This window comes from Myxocyprinus asiaticus, chromosome 21 (genome assembly GCF_019703515.2).
Source record: "Myxocyprinus asiaticus isolate MX2 ecotype Aquarium Trade chromosome 21, UBuf_Myxa_2, whole genome shotgun sequence".
NCBI lineage: Eukaryota > Metazoa > Chordata > Actinopteri > Cypriniformes > Catostomidae > Myxocyprinus > Myxocyprinus asiaticus.
The window spans coordinates 10,361,709-10,378,191 of NC_059364.1; the positions used below are offsets into that span (position 1 = coordinate 10,361,709).

The 16,483-nt window shown below is 37.4% G+C and overlaps 2 protein-coding genes across 7 annotated transcripts in view; one reads left to right on the forward strand and one right to left on the reverse strand.

Moving 5' to 3' along the window:
• Window positions 1-6,607, forward strand: part of LOC127412423 (collagen alpha-1(IX) chain-like) — a 39,175-nt gene extending 32,568 nt beyond the window's left edge. The window contains exon 32 of the mRNA XM_051648763.1: window positions 567-6,607. Coding sequence (XP_051504723.1) covers window positions 567-772 — 206 coding nt within the window. The 3' untranslated portion in view covers window positions 773-6,607. The remainder of the gene's footprint in view (window positions 1-566) is intronic.
• A 797-nt stretch (window positions 6,608-7,404) lies between these two features.
• Window positions 7,405-16,483, reverse strand: part of LOC127412422 (collagen alpha-1(XIX) chain-like) — a 210,820-nt gene continuing 201,741 nt past the window's right edge. For all 6 annotated transcript variants that reach the window (XM_051648762.1, XM_051648761.1, XM_051648760.1 and 3 more), the window contains 2 exons: window positions 9,524-9,601; window positions 7,405-8,244 (listed from right to left, as the gene is read on the reverse strand). In XM_051648762.1, coding sequence (XP_051504722.1) covers window positions 8,126-8,244; window positions 9,524-9,601 — 197 coding nt within the window. In that variant the 3' untranslated portion in view covers window positions 7,405-8,125. The remainder of the gene's footprint in view (window positions 8,245-9,523; window positions 9,602-16,483) is intronic.

The window sequence follows — 16,483 nt, forward strand, 5'->3', positions numbered from 1 at the left end:
TTTTTGGAGCTTCAAAATTTTGGTCACCATTCACTTGCATTGAAAGAACCTACAGAGCTGAAGTACTCAAATCTTCATTTGAGTACTGCAGAAGAAAGAAAGCTATACACATCTGTGATGGCATGAGGGTGAGTAAAAAATTAGAGAATTTTCATTTTTGTGCAAATGAAATTGTCCTTAAAGGACCGCTTGACATCAAAATTAAAGTTTTTTTTTTTTTTTTTGCTTTTAGTGCGCATATAAAGTCTTACTCTTCTGTGAAAATAGACCAAAATTATTGTTGACTCACATTGCTCTGCACAGATTTTTGTCCAATCAAATGCTCTCTAGAACGAGAATGTCCCTCACCCTTATACCAACTGCCATGACTAGCAAGTTGCAAATCATGATTCATGGCTGGGACGCAACCAAAGCCTATTAGCTATTTAGGAAAAAGGGATGATACGGCTCCAACCTTTGGTTTAAATAAGGAATTATTTTTGACATATTTCCACTTAATGCCAAATTAGAGGTTTTGATGGGAATTAAGTGAGAGCAAAGATAACTGACCTGTTTTTGTCTTGCAGGTGAACCAGGAAAACCGGGATATGGTCAAGATGGGCGTGATGGGGAGCGGGGTCCACCTGGTGTCCCGGGACAGCCGGGTGTTCCTGGGCCTCCTGGTCGAGCCGGCCCCCCTGGTTACTGCGATCCTTCAGCCTGTAATCTCAGTGCAGGGGCCGCCCATCAGTCCCTTAAAGACTCTAGCATGAAGGGACCAGGTGGCAACTAATGCCACAATGTTGGGACATCAGAAACCGTTGGATTCAGAGAGACTAAGTGATTCTGCGAGGATCACAATCCAATACATTCTCATCGCCTTTGCAGACATATTTACATTTGTACCAATGCACCATAAAGAGTTGAGTGTGTTTTAAGCTACATCTGTAATACTTAAAACATTTTTCCAACTTCTTATGTCTAGTAAATGGCAACATTGTTCAAGCATAAGACCTGTTTATTTTTTCACAGAATGTTTTTGCAACTTATTGTAAAATTCACAGTGTGATTGTTTTCCCTGAAAGCCATTTCCTGTAGACTCTTCTTATATATATATATATATATATATATATATATATATATATATATATATATATATATATAAAAAAACCACAGTAATATATGTTTTTTTAATTTTTTTTTAATCTTCTCTGGGAATGGAACAATCATCTAGATGGCTCTCAGACCAGGAGGCATTTTTAAATTTCTAGGTAGCAAATACTGTGTGCCAAAGATAAACTTGCCAAAAATGTTGATGGTGTTTGCTGTTTATACGGAAATGACTGCGAGGGACCTACTGTCAGAAAAAAGGAGAAAGGATATACATGTAACATATTCACTGGAAAAATGCATATTTGTCATTTCATGGTATTTGTATTTATTTTACATAGGTGTTTAATGAAGATGACATTAAAGCTTGTACAGAGATCCAAGGGAAACATGTTTGAATAAATTGTAATGTTTTTATATGAACTCAAAATAAACGTAGGACTCCAACATTCTTAAAAGTTTTTTTTAAGTGACATTGCTTTGTTGAACAGCCCGACTGCACTTATTGCAACTTTGTTTTCCCACACTTAGTTCTCAATTAAAATAAGTCACCAGTACCAATATTAAAAAAAAAACACACAGTCAGAGTAAACTTTTAGTGTAGATATTAATTAAGAGATATTGGCAAATGGAAGTCTATTTATTTACTCTGTAACAGAATGGAGTGAGGGGAACTTGAACTAAAAAACAAATCATAAAATGTTATTTTAACTTCAATTAAAACAATTAAAAACTTAAATACAGACTAGATAATGGTTATGCATGAAGAAGATAATGCATGTTCATTAAATTATGTTAAAGTTGAAAATTTTAGCCCCTAAATATATTTGCCCCAAAAAGCATATGGACACTTTAGCCACATTTACTGTAAAATATATTATTTATAATATGTGATATAATATGTTATAATATGATATAAAATGTCATTGAACCAAGAGGAATTTATTTTAAAGAGAGCACAAGCACATTTTTCCCAAGCAAAACCTTTCACAAAAAGAAGTTTGTTAGGCTTTACATTTCTAAAACAATAGACAAAATGTTCAAAATTCTGGTAAAATAAAGACTTTTTCTGGTTGTCAAACCTAAGTGGAAAAAGTCCACAATTAATGTGATGAACTAATGTACATCTGTGGTTACTCTGCTAGGACTCTGCTTTGTAACTTAATACTTCCACTAAAAAGGATCACTTGGTAAATTAGTGCATTTTCATTTTTACGTCAATATATATATCTCATGGACTCAACAAATGCAAAAAAATAATTTAAAATTAAAATTAAAATTCAATGGAATGCTGAATGTCTGTGAAGAACTTTAGCATTCTGAAAATACAAAGCATAAAAGGTTTCAAGAGTACTGCAAATCCTTGTAGAGGACATCGCTTTCTGTAATAGTTACAGATAATGAAACATGGCATTGGGCTGCGGTCACACAAATATGAGAAACACACAATACAGTCAAAATAAAATTAAAAGGTGGCACAGACCTAATCAAACCTCATAGGGGGTTATACAGTGACAACATTAACATATACTGTATATACACGACAACAGTACAATACATTCATCCAAACTAGTATGTCAAACTCAAAGAAAAGCATTACATTTCTACACACTATACATGTGTTAGTACATTCTTAGCTTAATATATTACAGTCTGTAAATTGCAATAGCTCTTATATGCATCATGGAGAAATGCTAATATAATAAGCTCAAAAACACAAGCATCATGTACTGATTTGATTAGTATATTTGTGTTAGTGTCAAACTAAACATTCAAACATTGTCTTCCAATTCCATGTTCTTATTTCCTCTTGTACAGTATGAATTTTGTTTGTAAAGGCCCTAAGAGTGCTTTTACCAATTACAGAATATTATTGTCAATTGCATGTGAATCCAACATCTTTTACCATTGTATAAATGTACCATTAAATAAAGTTGCAAAATAAAGTTGCATATTGAGAGACACGCAACACAACTGTAACACATGTCAATTTAAATACATTTATTAAAACAATGTACAATTATGTAATTATGCAAACCAAATGCAACCACAAGACCAAGCCAAAAAATTACAAATATATGACACTGTATCTGAAAAAAAAAAAAGATCTATTTTTAACAGAACCAAGATACTGAGTTTGATTAGTTTGTGAAGCAATGCATATCAGGTAGATGTGTAGATGTGGTCTTTTGCTTTAAGACTACCCTTCAAGTAAGTCTACAGTTTTAGCCCTTAAGAAAAATATTAAGAATATCCTTGGAGTTTCCATGCTCATTTAATATCTTTATAGGCCATGTCTTTAACTACCAAAGATCTAAAAAAAAAACAAAACATCTTAAATGACTAAGTAAAGTCTGTAAATGGAACCATGTTAAATCTGAGATCTATATTTGTCTAAGATAGAGCTTATTTGTAAGGATTCTCTTATATACTGTAGAAATGCAGTAAGCTGATCTATCCCAAGAGTCATATGAAATGTACACTAAACAATTAAAATAGGAGGAGAGGTAGTCTGGTACATTACATAAAAAAAAATAAATTAAAAAAAAGAGCAAAACCAAAAAAGGGGACGTTCACACAGAACATGTATTTGCGCCCATCTGTACTGTGTTTTTAAGTGTTTTTTCTAGGTAAACATATGTTACCTTTGACCACTGCTCTGCGTCTTGCTGTTTTTTCAGCATTTTAAAAACTTTTAAAAAGCTTCTCGAGATACCTACATTCTGTTCTATGCATTGCGCTGTCTCTGGCTTTTATTAAATGCAAGAACGTGTTCTGTCTGAACACCCCCTAAGGGTTTACTTTGTCACACCAAAAAAAAAACAAAAAAAAAAAACAAAGTGGGTAGAAAAAGATGACCAAGGTTTTACAGAAAAGAAGTCTTAGATTAAAAAACAGAAATGAGCACAAACATGCCCCAAAATGAGAGTGTCACAAAATTATCATACACCCACATAAGAAACCTTAATCTTTCCACAAGAGGCAGATGGGTGAGGTCAAAAGGTTCAGATTCACTTCTGATTGAGATTAGCCTGCAGTAAATCTCACAAGAATCTCACTGAATCTTGATCAAGACTGAAAAGGTATACAAAAAATGGGTGTTTTAGCTAAAAAATAAATAAACTTAAATCAACCCACAAAAAAAAAAAAAAAAAAAAGAATAAAAAAAGAGAGAAAAACTCAACCCTTGTAAAATTGTACATCAATGAATAAATTACACAGTATGGTCTTAAAACACCTTGCTGCCTGTGAAAAGTAAAATATACAACCTTTAATGTTAAATGGTTTGCCTTTTTTAAAATTGTGAATATGATCTTGATAAATATGCATTATTATTAAAAAAAAATATTCAAGTAACATGAAAAGACATTTCCCATATGAAGCAAAAGAAATCAGAGATAAATATATTAAAAGGCAAAATAAAAGGCATTTCGGCACTCCACAACACTTCTTTGGGAAAAACAAAAACAAAGTAAATGACAAAATATACATACAACACCAATATGAAGGTGTTTAAACAGTCAGAAAGGAAGAACATTTATTTTCCTGTAAACAATTAAAGCTTAATTAAAATTGAATCTCAGTTAAAACAATTGAGCTTTTACCTCATCAACACAGCAAGATCATCAATTATTTTTGTATAATTTCTTGTTGTGTTTGGCCAACCATTACAATTTATGTACAGTGGGATTCAAAAGTCTGAGAACTTTAGTGAAAATGCTTCTAATTTGTGTTGTTTTTTCCCATTTTTTTTTTTTTTTTTTTAGAATCAGCATTAACATTATTTTTTAAATTTTTGAAATGTTAAAATTTCTTATTTGGTTGTTATCCCAGCATGATTTGAGACTGTTCCACAGAGCATCTTGTGTGGAAAATCTCACCGTTTGAACAGAGGTCAATGGCCAGTGTCACAAATGTACTTACAATGGATTAGGTTTGCAACTGTAACCGGTTTCATGGTATACCACGGTATGAAAACTGACGGTTTTCATACCATGTACATTTGCTTATATACGGTATTGAGAAACAAAACGCAACCGGACGGAGAATTTCACCGGCGCGTGCGCATCTCCTTTCCTCCTCGACTGCCTGTCAGACTCGTCAACTTACCCCCCACACACACATGCAGCGGAGAAAATGTTAGAGAGAAGCGAGGTGAGGGGGTCTGACATAAGTGGGTGTGTGTGTGAGTTGAAGCAGTGTTTCTCAACTGGTGGGTCGCGGGTCTATTCGGACATGGTCGTGGAGAGCAGGGAAAGAACAATGCCATGGTTCTCCCATTGAAGATATTTCGGCAGCCGCCCAAGTGATAGTCTATTTAGGACTGCCGAGGCAGATTTAATGATAATCTCGCGATCAGCTAAAGGCTTCTCATCTGCACTTTCGCACAAATGTAACGGAACCAGTGATCATGATCTGCTCTTCTCTCTGGCGTGCATGTGCAACAACCGGGCTTCCCTCAATATTGCGGAGTGCAGACCTCAAAACTGATGTGACCAATTTCAATTCTAGTGAGACTTTTCTAGTTTAAAGTGTTACAGATGAAGTCAAGTCGAACCTCTCAAACAGTAGGCGGCCCTGACATGCCAAACAGCACTGAAGAGGAAAAGAGCAACACTGTGCTATGCACAAATGTTTTTTCATTATACATTCATCACCTTTGCAAAATTGTTTCATGATTTTACATGAGTAAAAGTAACTGTTATATTTTGACAAAATGTTATAGTGTCATATGAAATAATCAAACGGTAGAATCTATTAGACCTCATTTTATATCAACAGTGGCATTTGTAGTTAAAGTTTCAAGATGTGTTTCAGCTAGAACTTATTTTTTCATAAATACTATAATTTGATATTATTATTACTATTATTTAAGACTAACTACACTGACCTAACCATGGTAACGAGGAGCCTTTCCTCCTGTGTAATATACATGTTACATGCTATGCTAACATGTAAACTAACATGCTTTAGTTATATAACTTGTTATAGTTACATGCTATTTTTTGTATCATGTTCATAATTCGGTTTATTATTATAATTCTGTTAGCTTTCTTATTTATTCTATTTTTTTTCAAAAGGGAGACTTTTTTTTACACATACTTCCATTAAAAAAATGGTTTCAAGTTTCAATTATAATAAAGTGTTTGTTCAACCAAAAAAAAAAAAAAAAAACCTTTCTCTTTTCACTCCTTTAAAGCTCATTGTAACTGATAATAATAACTGTGTAATACCGTATACCATGATACCGTGAAACCATGATATTTTCGGAGACAGTTATCGTACCGTGAAAATCTCATACTGTTGCAACCCTACAATGGATTAGTGAACTAGAAATAGTTTCGAATTTTTAATATTTAATATTGTACGTCATAACATAACTCTTATTATTATTATAATAATTTTTTCAAAATCCAAAAACTTGATTTTCAACCCTGGATTTTCACCGTGTAGACTTTTGGATCCCACTGAACATGCAATTAATATACATGTATGTACACCGATCAGTCTCAACATTAAAACCACCTGCCTAATATTGTGTAGGTCCCCCTCATGCTGCCAAAACAGCACCAAATCACATCTTAGAATAGCATTCAGAGATTATATTCTTCTCATTACAATTGTACAGATCAGTTATCTGACTTACCGTAGACTTTGTCAGTTCGAACCAGTCTGGCCATTCTCTGTTGACCTCTCTCATCAACAAGGCATTTCTGTCCACAGAACTGCCGCTCACTGGATGTTTTTTTGTTTTTGGCACTATTCTGAGTAAATCCTAGTAACTGATGTGCGTGAAAATCCCAGGAGATCAGCAGTTACAGAAATACTCAAACCAGCCCATCTGGCACCAACAATCATGCCACGGTCCAAATCACTGAGATCAAATTTTTTCCCCATTCTGATGGTTGATGTGAACATTAACTGAAGCTCCTGACCCATATCTGCATGATTTTATGCACTGCAATGCTGCCACACGATAGCTGATTAGATAATCGCATGGATGATTGTAAACAAAAAACAAAAAAACATCCAGTGAGCAGCAGTTCTGTGGACAGAAATGCCTTGTAGATTAGAGCGGTCAAAAAAGAATGGCCAGACTGGTTCGAACTGACAAAGTCTACGGTAAGACAGATAACTGCTCTGTACAATTGTGGTGAGAAGAATATCTGAATGCTATTCTGAGATGCGGGTTGGTGCAGATTTGGCAGTACGAGGGGGACCTACACAATATTAGGCAGGTGGTTTTAATGTTGTGGCTGATTGGTGTATATATATATATTTGTATATCTCTATATATATATATATATATAGCAGCTGAGCTTCCACTTTTTCTAAAAATGTCCTTAAACCTGAATGGATCAGTCCATAACAATGAACAATCCATTATACATGTACTGTCAGTGCATGTGAGGCAATATGATGATAATTTACTCCATTAATGAGCAAAGTTACTCCTGCAGGACAGGAAGGTACACTTCTTTAAACATTTGTCAAAATGAAATGTTTGAGAACACAATTAGCATCTGAAGATATGTCCAGTATTATTTACTTAATATTTGTTAACATTATTTTTTTTACTTAGATTGCATAGCACCATCACAATTCAGTTAAAACTAAACTTCACCTTAGCTTGAGGAAAATAAGCAAGTGTAAATACAATTCTCATTTCGTCTTGATTACATCTTGCCCGATAAAACCATCTGTTTTGATATTTGTAATGATGTGATTTGAACTTTCATACCTCATATACACAAAACATGGAAAATGAGTAAATGCAGAACCCATTTGGTCACAAATATGAAAAACAGAGATAAATGACAAATCTGAATAACGTCTCAAGCTCTAGCTGTATTGCTGCCCACATTACAGTAGATAAACATACTGCATCCTCACAGGTGGCTGTGTCTCTTTTTCTAGCAGGGATGACAGACACTTGCTTTAAACAGTATTTAATGCTGAGTCCAAGGTTTACGTATATATGATTTTGATTAATTTCCAGGATCTTATCAGGTTAAATGAGGAAGTGTCAGAGATCCTACCCATCCCGTCTGCCATGAGGGTAAGGGTGAAGACAGTCACTGGGGTTACATCTGCCCTGTGGACCTTGGGGCCCTGGGGAACCTGAGGGCCCCTGGATGCCTATTCCGGGTAAACCTGTAGAGAAATTAAGTACAGGTAGTGAAAGTAAATTTTGTATATTTTCTATAGAATATGTGAGCTGTGCTTGCCTGTAAAAATTTGCTGCCACAATGCTGAGGTGTTGTGGGCGGTTGCCAAGGTGCTCAGAGATTAAAGTTTTTTTGCCCTTTTTATCGTCCGTCAAGCAAAAATCATAAGTGCAATTGCTTCGGAAAGTAATAACAGATCTCACTTAAACAAGCTGCATAATTTCATTAATGTCTGTAGCACAAACACAGACGAGATAAACTGGAGTACTTAAAGGTATAATTCAACCAAAAAAGAAAATTCTCTCATGATTTACTCACCCTCATGCCATCCCAGACGTGTGACTTTCTTTTTTCTGCTGAACACAAACGAAGATTTTTAGAAGCGATATGGTAAGTGTAGGTGAGAAAAAGACAAATATTCAAATCCTTTTTTTTACTATAAATTCTCTTCCCAGCCCAGTAGGTGGCTGTGAAATGTGTTGTGAATGTGAATGTGGAGATTGATAGTAAAAAAGGAATCAAATATTTATCTGTTTCTCAAACACACACTTATCATGTCGCTTCAGAAGACATGGATTTAACCATTGGAGTATTATGGATTACTTTTATGCTGCCTTTATGTGCTTTTGGAGCTTCAAAGTTTTGGTACCCATTCACTTGCATTCCCATCTGGGATGGCATAGGGTGAGTAAATGATGAGAGAATTTTCATTTTTGGGTGAATTTTTCTAAATCCCTTTAAGTTGTCTAAATCAACCTTTTGAAGTGGGACTAGGTGGATGAACTTCTGGTTATGCATTATCAATGTAATTCCTGTTTGCTCCATGTAAACAGTACTTTGTGGAGAGTTGTAGAGATCCCTTACTGGTATTCTTGCGGATATCATGCGAGAGTTACCGGGTTTAGTGGATCTGAATGGTCATGACAGGAGTTGAAAGACAGGATACAACTTACACAGGCAAGGTTAGTAAGCAACTCACATAAGTCTCATGCTAACACTTTCTGTATAATGGCGAATTGTTATGGCAACAATTTTGAAAAAGTGTGTATATTTTTAACATTTATTCCAGCGCAGTGCAATCACCCAATAGACTTCCATTATAATGCCGTTACTATAAACACATTTTTTTTTTTCTCAAACTGAGAGACAAGTCAAAATTATTTAGTGTGGTAATCACAAGCATGCCGCAGATGCTGTCTATGGACCTTCAGTTGTATTTAACCCATGATATATAAGTGGCTTATCAGTGCAGGAGAGTTTTGTACCTGGCGGGCCAGTGGGGCCCGGTGCTCCTGGTATTCCCAACCCCATTTGACCACGTTCCCCTTTCTGCCCTCGATACCCTGCAGGGGTTTAACACAAAACACCAAACGTCAGATTTGTAGTATATTCCCTTCCAAAGCAAGGGGTAGCAGGTGTAGGAAGAAATGGAGTGGGGTGGGGGTGACATATATACTGTCATAACAATCTGAATGTGATTTACTCAACCAGATTATTCAGGTCTAGATTCTTTTGTGAAGTTTATATTCCGCTTTTCCAGAAAGCATGGCCTTTAAAAAAAAAGGCCAAAAACTGGTGTCAGATCATTCTGAATTTTGAGTGTTTTCAGAGCCCTTCAAGAGTAATGACAAAACCATAGATTAGAAATTTTAAAAAGTTAGTGTTTATAATGGATAGTTCACCCAAAAATGAAAATTCTCTCATCATTTACTAACCCTGCAAGCCATCCAAGATGTGTATGAATTTCTTTCTTCCGCTGAACACAAAGATTTTTAGAAGAATATCTCAACTCTGTAGGTCTTCACAATTGAATGGGTACCAAAATTTTGAAACTCCAAAATGCACATAAAGGCTCCAGTGGTTAAATCCTTATCTTCAGAAGCGATATAATAGGTGTGGGTGAGAAACAGATAATTATTTAAGTAAATTTTTACATATGCACAAAGAATGCAAATTGTCAGAAACAAAAGAAGAATGTGAAAGTGGGAATTGATCGTAAAAAATTTTTTAATATTCATCTGTTTCTCACCCACACCTATCATATCATTTCTGAAAATATGGATTTAACCACTGGAGTCTTATGGATTACTTTTACGCTGCCTTTATATGGTTTTTGGACCTTAACGTTTTTGCTACCCATTCACTTGCATTGTGAGGACCTACAGAGTTGAGATATTCTTCTAAAAATCTTTGTTTCTGTTCAGCAGAAGTAAGAAAGTCATACGCATCTGGGATGGCTTGAGGGTGAGTAAATGATGAGAGAATTTTTCATTTTTGGGTGAACTATCCCTTTAAGGAGCACCACAGATGCTGACAGTGCTGGGCTGCATGTCACAAACTGCAAGCAGGCAAACAAACAAACAAAAACTCATTCGCTGATTCTGATCTTTCAGTATTGTTATCAGACACTCAGTAAGTCCACAATCACAAGATCATTTTCATAATGGCATGCAAAACACTGCCTATGACCAAAATATACAAGCCTTAGTAACTAACATGTCCCTGTAGAAAATAAAAACAGCTTAAATCAGTCTCAGCTGATTTAAATCCAGCAAACAATCTTAGGCTGGTTTAAGCAGTTTTTATTTTATTGTTTTATTTTTTTTTTTAAGGCAGACCATGTCTAGCCTCAAAGAGAAACAGTGTATATATTAAAAGAGAATATAGACCAGATTTTGACTAGAGAGGCAAGATGATGCAAACCATCACTGTAAAAATGGCACTAATCTATGTTTCAAAAGCTAATTTACATGTGCAACTCATACAAGCATACACACTAATTTAATTAACTACAAAATAACTAACTATCTAACGTCCAGAACCTTAAGACGCATTCATTCAATGCAATGGCATTCCATGGAAGAACAGCACTCTACCTGCGGCTTCATATTATGGATTCCTGGGTGGCTCACACTCACTGCATTACAAACCCCCTGCTAGAGGGGGAGTTCATATTGAACAGTTCAAAAGAACTGCAACAGGGGGCGCTGCAATACAATACTTGCGAAATACAGCTTGCAGCAACATGAATACATCTACAAACTTTCCTCTTACTAAATCTTACATTTAAAATCCTTTTTTTCATACTAGGAAAAAAATCCTCTCATGGAGAAAGAAAAATGAGCATGAACAAATATATAGAAATATATTTAAATATAATTTATCTTCAAACGGCTTGACATTTCCACATGATTTGCAGATTTGCTCAAATTTAATTCTTGAAAAATTTCCTGTTGAGACTTGTAAACTCTGGTACATTGCTCTTCATGAAATTCCATTATTTTTTATATTCAAATAATAAGCTCAGTCAGCATAAGTATAATCAGGTATGTTCTTGGCATGCAGGGAAAGCATAGGGAAATAATTTTTTAGTTACAGCTTGATAATGAATTAGATACATTTTAATAAAACCAAGTTAGAGAATTTCATCTCCTGAGGACACAACTTTAAATGAAAAATAATGTTACAAAGGGATTAAAAAACTGAATAAATGTTATCCCAATAAATTGTGTTATACAAAAGCATGACAGATTACACTTGAGCTTTATAAAACAGTTGCATAATTAGTTTTAGATGTTATGCAGAATGACTCTCAAATTGTACGAACCATGTACAGTTTATATGGTTCATGTACACAGGTCATTTTAAGAAACAGTATGAAACAAAACAAAAACATAATAAAGTAAATCACTTCACCATATTAAGAACATATACTGTATGAAATAAAAAATAAATAAATAGGTAAAACTAAATGGCACCCAAAAGATAAGTCACATGAAAATTATATGACATAAAAAAAAAAAGAGCAAACGCTATTTCAATTCGACTCACGCATGGAAGTGTTGCGTACATTCTTGAGCAAAACCTTTCTCTTTCGGGTCACAAGAGAAAAAAACAAGAGTGTTAACGTTGCTGATTCTCATTTTGTTTAACTCGCAAGAAAACTGACCCCGAGTGGAATTATTGTGACTCAGACTTTAACATGGAAAGAAAGTGGCCAAATTGAGAATTCCAAAGGAGGATAGACTCCAGCGAAGGATGATGAGGAAATAATGAGGATATATTACCCACAAACTTCCTTCTATCCACAGAGAGGCAGAAGACAACATCTGATAAATTAAAAAAAAAAAAAAACTGCTGAATTTTTGATTTACCAGCACACTAAAGTTCCTTTCTCCTTTTAATTTCCTCCAGATACCCATTATTGGATTTGTGCCAGCTGAGAAACATACCTCCCCAGCAATCTCCAAGCACAATCCACAAAAAATGCCACACAACACAATCCAAAATCAAGTGAGATAAACAGTGTTGAGGAGATACTAAATATCAAATTTTTTCAGCAGCGGGACAATAGTTTGTCTATTTTAGTGTAGCTTCTCCAGTAACAAGCTAATTTTTCAGAAAAGTAAATTGCAATAAATAAAGTCTGATTAAATTATAAATTATATCAAAAGATAGTCATTAAAATTTAAAAGAAAACCCTCATTAAACAGCTTAAAGCAGCAAGCTACTTTTTTAGCAAGCTTGTAATGTAGCTAAAGCTAACTACTTTTTCAAAAGAGTAGCTTGACTGTAGTTTAACTACTTTAAACTAGGAGTTGCTTGGAAACCAAAAGTTCCAAAGAAGCGTTCCCAACACTGGATACAAAGTGGCATTTCAAAGCTTTCATATCTTCAACTGTAAATGCTGGGTTCCATCAACACAATCCGGGTACCAAAAATATATTTTCACAAGACGATAGATATGTATCCACACAGTCCAAAGAATGTGTTTTTTTCACAGTTATCAATGAAAGCACACATTATTAGTGTACAAAAGAACACTATAGGGGTGTAACGGGTCACTCATCTAACGATTCGGTTCGGTTCACAATACTGACGGTTCACAAAACTAAGCCTGAATCAAGAAAAGTTAAGATTGATATGCCAAACAGTTAGTTTCCTTAAAACGTAGCTAAAAGTACTGTTCTTAAAAGTGTTAAATGATCAATCAGAGATGTACTAGGACTAAAAATCCATCCAGAAAAGGGCAATGGTGACACCAAATGGAAATTATTAGCTAATAATTCTGCTTATTGAAAATACAGAATTATGTTAGATACATATGCTGCTTACAAATACATTTAAAATATTTTCAATCTAAAATAGTATTGTCTCTTATTACATATAAATATTATTTTTAAAAATACACAGGCTATTTAATGGAAGTGCATGCTTATCCAGATAAATAATAATAATTTACAGATGAAATCAAATAAGACATGACTTTTGACATTAGGATTACATTCCCCCATAGCATTAGTGTACATAATATTCAGCATGTTAGTGTGCAATCGTATGTTAGAGTGTTTGTGTCTGTAGCAAAGTTCGTTGTCAGGCAGATAAAGGAGGAAGACAAAGCCAGTTTCCACAATCCACGTGAGTCAGGATTTAATTCTTAATACACAGCAATCGCTTTACAGCTTACATAAAACAAAGAGTGGCTTTTCAGCATACACAAATAAAGTTCTGCTTTTCAGCAATCAAACAAAACACTCAGGGATTAACACGTAGGCTCTCGTGTGTCCCTCTCCCTCTCTCTGTGCACTGGGCCTTTTTTATCTCCCCGTCTCTCACTGCAAACACAGAAAGAGTAATTACCAGTAAATTCATCTCAGGTGAACTTCCTTACCGCTTCCTCTCTCCCCAGATGGCCGCTCGACCACACCCTCACCTCCACATACCCCCACCGCCCGACTCAGGCTGGGGGAACTATCCAGTCTGCCCACTCCCCCACTTTCTGGAGAGGAAGTCCATGACAGTCATCTACTGTCCCCTTCGGCAGTCGGGAGACGAACTGCTCCAGTACCACGAGACTGATGACATCACCGACATCACTGTCTTCCTCCACCAGCACCCACCGCCGGCAGGCGTCACGGAGGTGTCGAGCAAAGGCAAACAGGCGGCTGACTTCACTCAGTGTCAGGGATCGGAACCGCTGGCGGTGCTCTTCTGGACTGTGGCCGACCCGCTGCAGGATGGCTTTCTTCAACACATGGTATTCCAGGAGGTTGGTGACCTGAAGTTGTTGGGCTGCGAGCTGGGCCTCCCCAGTCAGCAGTGGCAGGAGATAGACTGCCCATTCTGCCCACGGCCATTTCAGAGCTTTGGCCGTTTGTTCAAAGAGCTCCAGAAATGCCTCTGGATCATCTTGCGCCCCCATCTTAGCAAGCATTACGTGGGGGGGTCACTGCTGCCGGGATTGTGGTGGTCGCCCCCTCCTGAGGTATCAAGCTCCACAATGCCCGTCAGTACTCCTCTTGGCCTCGAAGGAGCATCTCAAAACGTTGTTGTTGTTCCACACATAAATCCATGAGGGCCTGGTGTTGGGCCTGGTGGATGCTGGCGAGGGAACAGAAGACTTCCTACAGTGATGATGATGACTCCATAGCAGCGTATCCTTCCTCCTTCCTGGGTGTCGGCACCAGTGTAGCAAAGTTCGTTGTCGGGCAGATAAAGGAGGAAGTGGGAGCCAGTTTCCATGATCCACGCGAGTCAGGTTTTAATTCTCAATACACAGCAAGCACTTTACAGCATACATAAAACAAAGAGTGGCTTTTCAGCATACACAAATAAAGTTCCGCTTTTCAGCAATCAAACAAAACACTCAGGGATTAACACGCAGGCTCTCGTGTGTCCCTCTCTCTGTGCACTGGGCTTTTTTTATCTCCCCGTCTCTCACTGCAAACACAGAAACAGTAATTACCAGCAAATTCATCTCAGGTGAACCTCCTTACCACTTCCTCTCTCTCCAGAGGGGCGCTCGACCACACCCTCCCCTCCACATACCCCCACCGCCCGACTCAGGCTGAGGGAACTATCCAGTCTGCCCACTCCCCCAACTTTCTGGAGAGGAAGTCCGCGACAGTCATCTACTGTCCCCTTCGGCAGGCGGGAGACGAACTGCTCCAGTACCATGAGACTGATGACATCACCGACATCACTGTCTTCCTCCACCAGCACCCACCGCCGGCAGGCGTCACGGAGGTGTCGAGCAAAGGCAAACAGGTGGCCGACTTCACTCAGTGTCAGGGGTTGGAACCACTGGCAGTGCTCTTCTGGACTGCGGCCGACCCACTGCAGGATGGCTTTCTTCAACACAGGGTATTCCAGGAGGTTGGTGACCTGAAGTTGTTGGGCTGCGAGCTGGGCCTCCCCAGTCAGCAGCGGTAGGAGATGGACTGCCCATTCTTCCCACGGCCATTTCAGAGCTTTGGCCGTATGTTCAAAGAGCTCCAGAAATGCCTCTGGATCATCTTGCACCCCCATCTTAGCAAGCATTACGTGGGGGGGGTCACTGCTGCCGGGGTTGTGGTGGTCGCTCCCTCCTGAGGTATCAAGCTCCACAATGCCCATCGGTACTCCTCTTGGCCTCGAAGGAGCGTCTCAAAATGTTGTTGTTGTTCCACACATAGATCCATGAGGGCCTGGTGTTGGAACTGGTGGATGCTGGCGAGGGAACAGAAGACTTCTTCCAGTGATGATGATCACTCCATAGCAGCGTATCACTCCTCCTTCCTGGGTGTTGACACCAGTGTAGCAAAGTTCGTTGTCGGGCAGATAAAGGAGGAAGCGGGAGCCGGTTTCCATGATCCACAGTCAGGATTTAATTCTCAATACACAGCGAGCGCTTTACAGCTTACATAAAACAAAGAGTGGCTTTTCAGCACACACAAATAAAGTTCCGCTTTTCAGCAATCAAACAAAACACTCAGTGATTAACATGCAGTTTCTTGTTTGTCCCTCTCCCTCTCTCTGTGCACCAGGCCATTTTTATCTCCCCGTCTCTCACTGCAAACACAGAAACAGTAATTACCAGAAAATTCATCTCAGATGAACCTCCTTAACGCTTCCTCTCTCCCCAGATGGGCACCCGACCATGCCCTCACCTCCACAGTGTCCAATGAAGAGACTTCCATGTATATGCCCACGTTACGTAGGCATATTATGTCACGCGTATTGGATAGAACAGACGTTAAAATAATAAACTTTTTTTTTATTTCCCAACCATCCCATCTGCACGGTGTGCATCCTCACATTTTTTATCGTGATGCATTGTGCCACGATAAACCGTTACACCCCTAGTACACTATGTAATCTTGTACAGTATTATGAAAAGCATTACATTATATTTTAAAAACAGTTTAAGGTCCTCAGGAACTCAGGCCGAAAGGACAAAACTTGCA